The 12,544-nt window shown below is 42.0% G+C and overlaps 1 protein-coding gene across 1 annotated transcript in view; it reads right to left on the reverse strand.

Moving 5' to 3' along the window:
• The window catches only part of LOC135527997 (cadherin-4-like), a 577,992-nt gene that overhangs the window by 47,719 nt on the left and 517,729 nt on the right, over positions 1 to 12,544 (reverse strand). The window contains exon 11 of the mRNA XM_064956738.1: positions 10,571 to 10,824. Coding sequence (XP_064812810.1) covers positions 10,571 to 10,824 — 254 coding nt within the window. The remainder of the gene's footprint in view (positions 1 to 10,570; positions 10,825 to 12,544) is intronic.

Here is a 12,544-nt window from a genome sequence, read left to right on the forward strand (position 1 = left end):
CATAGCATCAAGAGGTTAACTGTTCTATTGAAGCTGATTGAAATGCCTCAACTCTTCCATCAGTGTCTGGACAGTGTCACACCCTTGTTGTTTGTTCTCTCTGTATGAGTAACTGATAGATGCACACACACACTACATGTTAATGTATGTTAATTGTCTTTTGTCTTTAATGTCTTTCCGTTGTGTCGGACCACAGTAAGACTAGCTGTCACCATTGGCATCGGCTAATGGGAATCCTAATAAAAAAATATAAACAAATCCGTCATCTCCATTCTAATAGGGAGAGGTAGTTCTGGATTTGTTTCCCAGATAATGTTTCTGTTGTGCACACAGCTGCTACAGGTGAGGGAGGGAGGGAGTGATGTACTGTGGGCCTCCTGTTTTGAAGGCCATGTTTTGGGAGTTGCAGCCATTGTTAGTGGAGACATGTCCGTTTTTACTTCATCATCCACTAGAGGTTTTATCATGTTGAACTCTTCTTCAAACAGCTCTAGACTGGCCTCAGAGCCTTGGATCATTACTGTTCAGTTATTGTTCGGAATATTATGAATAAGTGACGAAACAATATCCTCATTTTAAATAGAACTGTAACTAAGTAAACTTATACTCTGTTTTATTATATCTGATTAACAATATGAGTTCATAAGAAGGGATTATGTGGCATGGACAAGGAGTAATTAAGCATAATGAACACCATTCCAACTAGCCTGGGGAGGAATGGGTTGTGGGTTAAGTGAGCAGATAGGATTGTTAACCTATGGATGAACTGACGAAACTTAGCTCTGGGATGTTTTAGATAAGGCAGTGAGTGCATAAACTGTTGTTCGTGGTTACATGGCAGCGCGCTCTGAGAATAAATACTATTATCCATTTTTGATAAGACTGGTCTCCGTCTATTTTATGCAAATAAGAATCTTACAAATTCTCTTAAAATAGACTAAGTGGATTCAATTAATGAAAACATATTGGGAATAATTAAATTACGTTAACAGTTTTTATATATATATATATATATATATATATATATATATATATATATATATATATATATATATATATATATATATATTGGGGTTGTGGGGTTGTGACCACATACAATTGTCTCATAGTCTTGTTTCCAGACATTTTAAGATGTTTGTTTGATTTGCGCAGGGGCTGCATGCCAAGCATTTGAACAGTCAGTGAAAAACAGATTTATTTGTATTTTTGTTGGATAAAGTCTGCTTTTAGGGTCACTGGGTGCTCTTTTAAAACCTTTGCTATATATTGTTTCCACCGTGCTTCACTGGCAATAGGTTCTGCATATTGGAATGCAAGGTTGATGAGTTTAGGTTTGTAAATGTATTCCTCTTAGTTGATTACAGCTGGATACATGGATGTAAATTTAAGTGATAATGCCCAATAAGGCAGTTTTGGAGGATATATTGGCATGGGTGTTGTTAGGCCCTTGACTTCATCTCAGGCCGGCAAACCGTGCCAATATATCCTCCAAAAAATGGCTTCGAGGGTATTATCACTTTTATACAAAAGGTTACCAACATATTTAAATAATGATTGACATATTTTCTTATAAAATCGTATTTTGATTAATTTATTCATACTATTTCCTCCTTCAACAAGATATAGTCCCGACACAAATCTAGGGTTGCTACCCAAGCCAGCTGGTCGTTCGTTCAACTGGTTCGGTTGCCAGAGACGCAGTCGTTCAGTCTTTTTGTTCTGTATCTATGGATGCAACCCCGTCGTTCGTTCTAAATGTTCCATTGCCATACTGGCTGGCAACGTTCTTATTCCTTGCTTTCTATCTAGCCAACTGTGGCTAAATTATAGTTACGCCAAACGTCAAAAAGAATAACAACAGTAGCTGCATTTACATTTGTTTAAGCTAATGAGCTAATGAGGCGCGATTTCACCTGGCATAGAAAATGTGCTCTCTTGTCAAGACACTGTTGTTCAAAGGAGTTAGCCAACAACACAGTTAACACAATCACTTCAAACACTGAAGCAGTAAAGTCTGCAAACTAGCTGCACTCCACTTTGTGTTACCTGTTTTCAACTGACATTTCTTTGTATATATCCATAAAAATTATGAAAGCTGATTCATGATTTCGACTGGCTGAGTCCTGACTCCCGACACTTACACGTTCATTACTATGGGACAGCTGGAGATCTAATTTGAATATTGAAACAATGTTGCAAATGTCGGAGAGACAGACAGCAAGGTTTATACACATCTCTGCTGTTGAAAACGAAATGTTAGTCTCAAAGAAATTTGAGATGACATCTAGATGCTTTTTATAGTGGAGATCAAGTTGAGAATTGGCCTTGCTGGGCTGATCCGACAGTGGATTGCGCAGTCAGATTGACCAGAGTAAATTGTATTTTTAAAATCATAGATTTAGCTGGCGGTAACTTATGAAATCGACACTTTTTCACTTTTAACCGATCATCATTAGACCCACCCATTGTATAATGTATGTTACATCTGGTTTGCACTTAGCTAGTTGTAGCTGGGATTTCTTTTATGTAAACAGAGCCTACCATGATTTTTGTCTGAATTGTTTTATTTTGGTTGTGTAAATTAGGTACTAGTTTTCCTGTCCATTGTCCTGCCCTTTCTGATTGTCCTTTTTGTTTTTTTGTTAGCTAGGGGTTTTAGCTAACAGCAGGTAGCCAGTAGCTAGAAACTCTTAGCAACTCCTTAGCAATGTGTAAATAACTGTTAGCTTGTTAGCTATCCAGTTGAGTTATCAGGATGAAAGTTGACTCCTGTTGGATTCTCTACTTCTGATGTTATATTCTTAGTCCTTCTCCTTTCTTTCACTCACCTGTTTTTCTCAAATGTAGTTTTCCTCTAAATCACTTCAAACATGATACAGTTAGCCAAATACATTTAAACTCAGTTTTTCACAATTCCTGACATTTAATCCTCTTAAACATTACCTTAGGCCAGTTAGGATCACCACTTTATTTTAAGAATGTGAAATGTCATAATAATAGTAGAGATAATTATTTATTACAGCTTTTATTTCTTTCATCACATTCCCAGTGGGTCAGATGTTTACATACACTCAATTAGTATTTGGTAGCATTGCCTTTAAATTGTTTACATACATTTAAGTCATTTGGGTCAAACATTTAGGGTAGCCTTCCACAAGCTTCCCACAATAAGTTGGGTGAATTTTGGCCCGTTCCTCCTGACAGAGCTGATGTAACTGAGTCAGGTTTGTCAGCCTCCTTACTCCCACATGCTTTTTCAGAAACGCCCACAAATCTTCTAAAGGATTGAGGTCAGGGCTTTGTGATGGCCTGTGATGGCCACTCCAATACCTTGACTTTGTTGTCCTTAAGCCATTTTGCCACAACTTTGGAAGTTTGTTTGGGGTCATTGTCCATTTGGAAGACCCATTTGCGAACAAGCTTTAACTTCCTGACTGATGTCTTGAGATGTTGCTTCAATATACCCACATCATTTTCCTTCTCATGATGCCATCTATTTTGTGAAGTGCACCAGTCCCTCCCGCAGCAAAGCACCATCACAACATGATGCTGCCACCTCCATGCTTCAGGGTTGGGATGGTGTTCTCCGGCTTGCAAGCCTCCCCCTTTTTCCTCCAAACATAACAATGGTCATTATGGCCAAATAGTTCTATATTTGTTTCATCAGACCAGAGGACATTTCTCCAAAAAGTACGATCTTTGTCCCCAATGTACAGTTGCAAATCGTAGTCTGGCTTTTTTATGGCAGTTTTGGAGCAATGGCTTCCTCCTTGCTGAGCGGCCTTCCAGGTTATGTCGATATAGGACTCGTTTTACTATGGATATTGATATTTTTTTCCTGTTTCCTCCAGCATCTTCACAAGGTCCTTTGCTGTTGTTCTGAGATTGATTTGCACTTTTCGCACCAAAGTACGTTAATCTCTAGGGGACAGAACGTATCTCCTTCCTGAGCAGTATGACGGATGTGTTGCCCATGGTGTTTATACTTGCGTACTATTCAGGCATTTGGAAATTGCTCCCAAAGCTGAACCAGACTTGTGGAGGTCTACCATTTTTTTTCAGAGGTCTTGGCTGATTTCTTTTGATTTTCCCTTGATGTCAAGCAAAGAGGCACCGAGTTTGAAGGTAGGCCTTAAAATATATCCACAGCTACACCTCCAATTGACTTAAATGATATCATTAGCCTATCAGAAACATCTAACATAATTTAAAAAAAATGTTTTACAAGTTGTTTAAAGGCACAGTCAACTTAGTGTATGTCAACTTCTGATCCACTGGAATTGTGATACAGTGAATTATAAGTGAAATAATCTGTCTGTAAACAATTGTTGGAAAAATTACTTGTGTCATGCTCAAAGTCAATGTCCTAACCGACTTGCCAAAACTATAGTTTGTTAACAAGACATTTGTGGATTGGTTGAAAAACTAGTTTTAATGACTCCAACCTAAGTATATGTAAACTTCCGACTTTAACTGTATATAATATTAGATATTAGGAGCTCATCATTTTACCAGCTGATCTTGGAACTTTGAACCTAGAATTTACCCAACGGATCTCAGTCGCCCACCCTCCAACCTTTCCTGATCCCACATGATTCACACACACGCACGCACGCACGCACGCACACACACACACACACACACACACACACACACACACACACACACAGAGGTCGACCGATCATGATTTTTCAACGCCGATACCGATGACTTTTTTTTTGTAATATTGACAATTACAACAATACAGAAACACTTATTTTAACTTAATATAATACATCAATAAAATCAATTTAGCCTCAAGTAAATAATGAAACATGTTCAGTTTGGTTTAAATAATGCAAAAACAAAGTGTTGGAGAAGAAAGTAAAAGTGCAATATGTGCTATGTAAGAAAGCTAACGTTTCAGTTCCTTGCTCAGAACATGAGAACATATGAAAGCTGGTGGTTCCTTTTAACATGAGTCTTCAATATTCCCAGGTAAGAAGTTTTAGGTTGTAGTTATTATATGAATTATAGGACTATTTCCCTCTATACCATTTGTATTTCATTAACCTTTGACTATTGGATGTTCTTATAGGCACTTTAGTATTGCCAGTGTAACAGTATAGCTTCCGTCACTCTAATTAGCACACGCTAACTAGCTAGCCATTTCACTTCGATTACACCATCCTCATCTCGGGAGTTGATAGGATTGAAGTCATAAACAGCGCAATGCTTGACGCACAACGAAGAGCTGCTGGCAAAACGCATGAAAGTGCTGTTTGAATGAATGTTTACGAGCCTGCTTCTGCCTACCACCGCTCAGTCAGATACTTGTATGCTTGTATGCTCAGTCAGATTTTATGCAACGCAGAACACTCTAGATAATATTTAGTAGTATCATCAACCATGTGTAGTTAACTAGTGATTATGATTGATAGTTTTTTATAAAATACATTTAATGCTAGCTAGCAACTTACCTTGGCTTACCGCATTCGCGTAACAGGCAGTCTCCTTGTGGAGTACAACGAGAGAGAGGCATATCGTTATTGCGTTGGAATAGTTAACTGTGTTGTTTGCAAGATTGGATACCCCGAGCTGACAAGGTGAAAATCTGTTGTTCTGCCAATGAACAAGGCAGTTAACCCACAACCCACCGTTCCTAGGCCGTCATTGAAAATAAGAATGTGTTCTTAACTGACTTGCCTAGTTAAATAAAGGTTGTTTTTTTTAATCGGCAAATCGGCGACCAAAAATACAGATTTCCGATTGTTGTGAAAACCTGAAATCGGCCCTAATTAAATCGGCCATTCCGATTAATTGGTCGACCTCTAACACACACACACACACACACACACACACACACACACACACACACACACACACACACACACACACACACACACACACACACACACACACACACACACACACACACACACACACACACACACCAGCTGATGAGTGTGTCAGTGTGCAACATCTGACACTCTCTGTATGAGGACAGATGGGAGAGAACCCTCATCAGGACAACACAGACTACTGCTGCCTCCAACTGACACGACTGGAGGGAATGTGCTTTTCAAGTAACAACGATCTGGTTTGGTTTGCCAGAGTCAATTATTTGATTTAATTGCTGATATTAAAACCTAAAACCTATTTTATTGTTTTATTTCACCTTTATTTAACCAGGTAGGCCAGTTGAGAGCAAGTTCTCATTTACAACTGCGACCTGGCCAAGATAAAGCAAAGCAGTACGACAAAAACAACACCACAGAGTTACACATAAACAAACATACGGTCAATAACACAATAGAAAAATCTATGTACAGTTTGTGCAAATGTAGAAGAGTAGGGAGGTAAGGCAATAATATCGCTTCAGATATTTTTGCAATTCGTTCCAGTCATTGGCAGCAGAGAACTGGAAGGAATGGCGGCCAAAGGAAGTGTTGGCTTTGGGGATGACCAGTGAAATATACCTGTTGGAGCTGCAGTTTGATTAGTAGGAGTCAGTTTTATGATTTAATTTATTTGGTTCTTATTGCTTCACTACTGTCTGGAACTTTAAGTCTGTGTTTGCTCTGGTGCTTTGAAAGACACAAAGAAGTAAAACGTATATAAATTCCGCAAATTTTAATAATACAATTCCACTGTCTTCATACAATACCTTGATCAGTCTCTCTATGTATATCCAGGTTGGTGGTACTGGAAAGTGGGTGTGAGGAGTGAATAAGATCTAGTATGAAGTCTGGTGGGGTTAGTCATGCTAGTGGAAGCCTGTCCCTGAGAATCAAAAATGTATGTCCTCCTATCCTTCCTCCAGCCCATGCAAGGTAGTCTGGGTAATTATTTATGCATGTTTCTCAATCCCACACCTCACCACACTAGTTTGGACCATCAGATGCCTGATTCCTCCCTCCCAGGCTCCCCCTCTACCCCCTCTCCATCCCCAATCCCCTGGCCCCTGACCCCCCCTAGAACTCACTGCCTGCCACTGGTCTGAAGAAAAACTGTAAAGTAGAGCCTCCGTGTGTGGCAAAAGTTAGGAGATATCTAATCAATGGAAGATGGAATTAAAATGACGGAATTTAAAGGGGAAGGATAGGCTACAACGACCACGAGCCAACAGGTAGGTTGCTAATTAATATTCTAAATGGAGTTGTATTTGTAACTGTAGGATGAAAAAGCGAATGCACTGCAGCCTCAATTAGCCTAGCTAGCTAACGTTAGCTTAACTAGCTTCTCCCAGTTTGATGCAGTCAAGACAGGTACTATGTAATCATATTTTATGATAAATAACCTAGCTATGGCAGCTATTAGTCTACTATAGTTTGAGATGTCCCTCCCTCCCTCCCTCCCTCCCTCCCTCCCTCCCTCCCTCCCTCCCTCCCTCCCTCCCTCCCTCCCTCCCTCCCTCCCTCCCTCCCTCCCTCCCTCCCTGCTCCCTGTGTCACTCACTCACAGTACAGCCCCTCCCCCGCCTGCTAGAGCTGCACCTCTTTCTCCCTCCTCTCGCACTTGATCACTTCCAGATAATAAAGTAGCTTAAATAATGACTTTTCTGCTGCTTCACTCGGATCGGTCCGGGTCTGGATTCAACCAGGTCTATACAGAACGGGTCTAGTTGTTCTTTGGTCTGTTCGGAACGGGTCTCTAAATGTAAAAAACATTATGCATATCGGGTCGAGGTGGGAAAGCCCATGGTTTATTTTGGAACAGGTCCAACTTTTTGGATCCATGAAGATCTCTACCGTCAAGTTCTAGCCCTGACCTCCCCTTTCTCAACTCTCCAAACCTCCCGTGCACTTGCTTTTCCTTGACCTGTTCAGACACTTCTTCCCTTCTATCTTGTTCGTTACCTTTCCCTTACTTATCAGTTCCCTTCCGCTTTCCTACACTCGCCTCGTCCTTTTCAGCCATCTCCCTCAGTCACATAGAGATATCATGGATCTTTGACAAAATCTGCACATTAGCTAAAGAAGTGAGTTTCTGATAAAAAAATTAAATGTTAATGAAAAACTACAGTAAATATTACAATATACTAGTCTGCAAAAACACTACATTAATTACTAAAGTATATACTACAGTTTTATTTTACTAGATTATTTATAATATAGTTAACTGTAAATACTACAGTATATACTACAGTAATGTTCACAAAAACACTACAGTGAATTGTTTTAAATTTTATATGGGGGACTTCAGTACAGATGAAACCACATTGGAGGCTGTGGTGGACAAACTGTCCCACTAGTTTGTTAAGGCTCCAGTGTGGGTAAATGGCAAATCATGCTGGATGGGCAGCAGAATTGATTGGGTATCAGTGTGCATGTATGTGTCTGTGTATGTCTGTGTGTGAGAGAGAAAGAAAGAGAGAGGGGTTTGGAGAGCAAGAGGGAAAGAGATAGAGAGAGAGAGAGAGTGTGTGTGTGTATGAATGTGTGTAGCAGACCATGACAGAACATGGTGTGCCTCTGCTAGCCAAACTTATCTCCAAGATGTACTGCAAGCTGAAACTGGTGTACGGAAAAGGAAGGGGAGATCGAGAGAGAGGGAAAGGAACATGGGGAGAGAGAAAGCAAAGCGAGAGAAAAGGAGAGAGAGGGAAAAGGAAGATGGGGAGAGAGAAAGCAAAGCGAGAGAGAAGGAGAGAGAGGGAAAAGGAAGATGGGGAGAGAGAAAGCAAAGCGAGAGAGAAGGAGAGAGGGAAAAGGAAGATGGGGAGAGAGAAAGCAAAGCGAGAGAGAAGGAGAGAGGGAAAAGGAAGATGGGGAGAGAGAAAGCAAAGCGAGAGAGAAGGAGAGAGAGGGAAAAGGAAGATGGGGAGAGAGAAAGCAAAGCGAGAGAGAAGGAGAGAGAGGGAAAAGGAAGATGGGGAGAGAGAAAGCAAAGCGAGAGAGAAGGAGAGAGGGAAAAGGAAGATGGGGAGAGAGAAAGCAAAGCGAGAGAGAAGGAGAGAGAGGGAAAAGGAAGATGGGGAGAGAGAAAGCAAAGCGAGAGAGAAGGAGAGAGGGAAAAGGAAGATGGGGAGAGAGAAAGCAAAGCGAGAGAGAAGGAGAGAGAGGAAAAGGAAGATGGGGAGAGAGAAAGCAAAGCGAGAGAGAAGGAGAGAGAGGGAAAAGGAAGATGGGGAGAGAGAAAGCAAAGCGAGAGAGAAGGAGAGAGAGGGAAAAGGAAGATGGGGAGAGAGAAAGCAAAGCGAGAGAGAAGGAGAGAGAGGGAAAAGGAACATGGGGAGAGAGAAAGCAAAGCGAGAGAAAAGGAGAGAGAGGGAAAAGGAAGATGGGGAGAGAGAAAGCAAAGCGAGAGAGAAGGAGAGAGAGGGAAAAGGAAGATGGGGAGAGAGAAAGCAAAGCGAGAGAGAAGGAGAGAGAGGGAAAAGGAAGATGGGGAGAGAGAAAGCAAAGCTAGAGAGAAGGAGAGAGAGGGAAAAGGAAGATGGGGAGAGAGAAAGCAAAGCGAATGAGAAGGAGAGAGAGGGAAAAGGAAGATGGGGAGAGAGAAAGCAAAGTGAGAGAGAAGGAGAGAGGGAAGAGGAAGCCGGGGAGAGAGAAAGCAAAGCGAGAGAGGAGGAGAGAGAGGGAAAAGGAAGATGGGGAGAGAGAAAGCAATGCGAGAGAGAAGGAGAGAGAGGGAAAAGGAAGATGGGGAGAGAAAGCAAAGTGAGAGAAGAGAGAGGGAAAAGGAAGATGGGGAGAGAGAAAGCAAAGCGAGAGAGAAGGAGAGAGAGGGAAAAGGAAGATGGGGAGAGAGAAAGCAAAGCGAGAGAGAAGGAGAGAGAGGGAAAAGGAAGATGGGGAGAGAGAAAGCAAAGCGAGAGAGAAGGAGAGAGAGGGAGTGCTGCAGCAAGATACAGAGCCCAGCTGGTACACCCAATTTACTCTCATTTGCTGTGAAATTAACTGGCAAACTTGTTTCGATCTTTTCACAAGAGAGAGAGCGAAAGAGAGAGAGAGCGAGGAAAACGGAACACAAGGATGATTCTGGGCTTGGCGCTGGAGAGAGTGAACCAGCCATCCATACACACTGGAAACAATCTCTGAGAGGAGGTATTCAGTATGTGTTGGTAATCAACATAATAATGTCATAGATCAGCTGACAATGAGGAAGGTAAGACACTGCAGTGCTCCACAGGCAGCCTTTAAAAAGCCAGGTGGTAATTTAAAGGTTGGTTTAGAGTCACAGCCAATAATGTGAGAACTCTGGAAACACTGCAGGTGTACAGTGCTGTGTCAGGCCTTTGGGATGGGGCCAGGTGCTGTGTGTGTTTGAATGTATGTGTGTGTCCCCTATCTATACCTTTAGAATACACATGGCTCTGATTACCCAGGGGTCTCTCTCCCACTCTCTCGCTCTCTCTCCCACTCTCTCTCTCTCTCTCTCTCTCTCTCTCTCTCGCTCATACAGGTGGAAGGGCAGCTCTTAACTGACTGCGTATACACAGAATTCTTAAGAGAGAGGGACAGTTTGTATAGTTCCCCACTGTACCTAATGATCTGTTACAAGAAGTGGTCAGGGTTGCAGGCTGAGAAGGTGGTGAGTGAATGTGTGTGTGTATGTAAATGTGTGTGTGTGTGTGTCTGTCCAGCACCTGATGCTCTGCTGCATGAAGCGGTCAGGGTCGCTGGCTGAGAAGGTGGTGAGAGAGGTGCCAGCAGGAACACCCTCCTCAAAGCGGATGGATTTGGGGTTGGTGGGGAAGAAGGGCGGTTCGTTGATGTCTACCACAGAGATGGTGACCCCGGATGTGGACTGGAGGGACGACTGGATCCCACTGGCCAGCGGAGCCTGGTTATTGACCACCACCGTCAGCATGAAGGCCCTGTTCTGCTCAAAGTCCACCGGCTGGAGAGGGAGTTAGGGGAGAGAGAGGAGGGGTGAGAGGAGGAGGACAATAATTAGGTTAGGATTAGTAATCTCATACTCCATCAAATGGCATGGTAAGAGCCATCACACATGACTGACAGAAGAAGTCTAGATAAAAAGATAAAAATAGGTATGATACAAACAGAAGATGAGAGGGAGATCATAAGAGAACACTAATAAGCAGTGTAGTCAAATAAAAAGAGAAAAAGAAACAAAGCCTACACCAGGCCTGGGAAAAGGCCGGCCCGTGGGCCATTTGCGGCCCGCGACTTGATTCAATACGGCCTGTGGAATCATGTTCAGATCATGAATTTGCAATAGTAAAGTTTTGAAACACGTATTTGTTATTCAAATTAAAAGCCCAATGAATACTTTCCTTTGTGTAATGATTTAACTTCCACCGCTTGTGGGACATTTATTTTAAAGGCACGTATAAATAACAACTGCAGGAGGACAGACAGTGACTGACAGGCTGACAAACAAGTCACATTTACAAATAGTAGCTAGCTGGAAATTGCTCAAAAATGTGTTTTTCAAAGAAAAGGAAAGTAGACAATGAATGTACGGTGTTCCAGCAAGAGTGGTAATCGAAATCATTTTTATTGAAGTATCAGGGAAAGCTGTGTGCTTAGTGAGCAAAGAGCATCGCTGTCTTGAAGACTACAACGTGTCCCGACACTTCCAGACGAAGCAGAGAAATATAGGAATATGTCTTCTGAGCAGAGGCAAGTGCATCGAAAGAGTTGCTTTCTCAGTTGCAAAAGCAGCAAGGACTTTTCACAAAACTGCATTCAGCAAATTGCGAGAGCTAGTTATGTACTGTCCCACAAAAGTGCTAAACATAGCAAGCCAATCGCTGACGGCAAATTCATTAAATCATGTTTAATTGACTCTGCAGCAATACTTTGTGTCACGACTCCGACGAAGGTGGCTCCCCTTCACGTTCGGGTGGCGCTCGGCGGTCGTCGTCGCCGGCCTACTAGCTACCACTGATCCTTTCCTCCCCCTTTCCTCCCCCTCCTATTGAGTACACCTGTTTTGTGTTGGGTATAATTAGGGAGGCTTTATTAGTCAGCCGGCCCACCTGGTTCTTTGTGTGGGATTAATTATTGTGACCTTCTGTTTGGTAGTAGAGGAACGTGTTTGTTTTTGGTCGTGTAATTTTGGTTATGAGCACACTATGTTGCGTTTTGGTGCATTAAAGAGCACAGCATCGCACTCTCTGTTTCCTGCGTTTGACTCCACACCCACGACACCCGGAGCGTTACACTTTGCCCTGACAACAAAGAGCTGTATTTATCATCATTAGTCATTTAGGTCAACATTGGATCATTCAGAGATCCTCACTGAACTTCTGGAGAGAGTTTGCTGCACTGAAAGTAAAGGGGCTGAATAATTTTGCACGCCCAATTTTTCAGTTTTTGATTTGTTAAAAAGTTTGAAATATCCAATAAATGTCGTTCCACTTCATGATTGTGTCCCACTTGTTGTTGATTCTTCACAAAAAAATACAGTTTTATATCTTTATGTTTGAAGCCTGAAATGTGGCAAAAGGTCGCAACGTTCAAGGGGCCGAATACTTTCGCAAGGCACTGTATATCTGTCAACAAACACAGTTATACACATGACGAAAAATCCTACAATATGATTCTGGCCCGTGATGGCAAAAATATATTATATTGTGGCCCACCATGGAAAA

Source organism: Oncorhynchus masou, chromosome 33 (assembly GCF_036934945.1).
Source record: "Oncorhynchus masou masou isolate Uvic2021 chromosome 33, UVic_Omas_1.1, whole genome shotgun sequence".
In the NCBI taxonomy this organism is placed as follows: domain Eukaryota; kingdom Metazoa; phylum Chordata; class Actinopteri; order Salmoniformes; family Salmonidae; genus Oncorhynchus; species Oncorhynchus masou.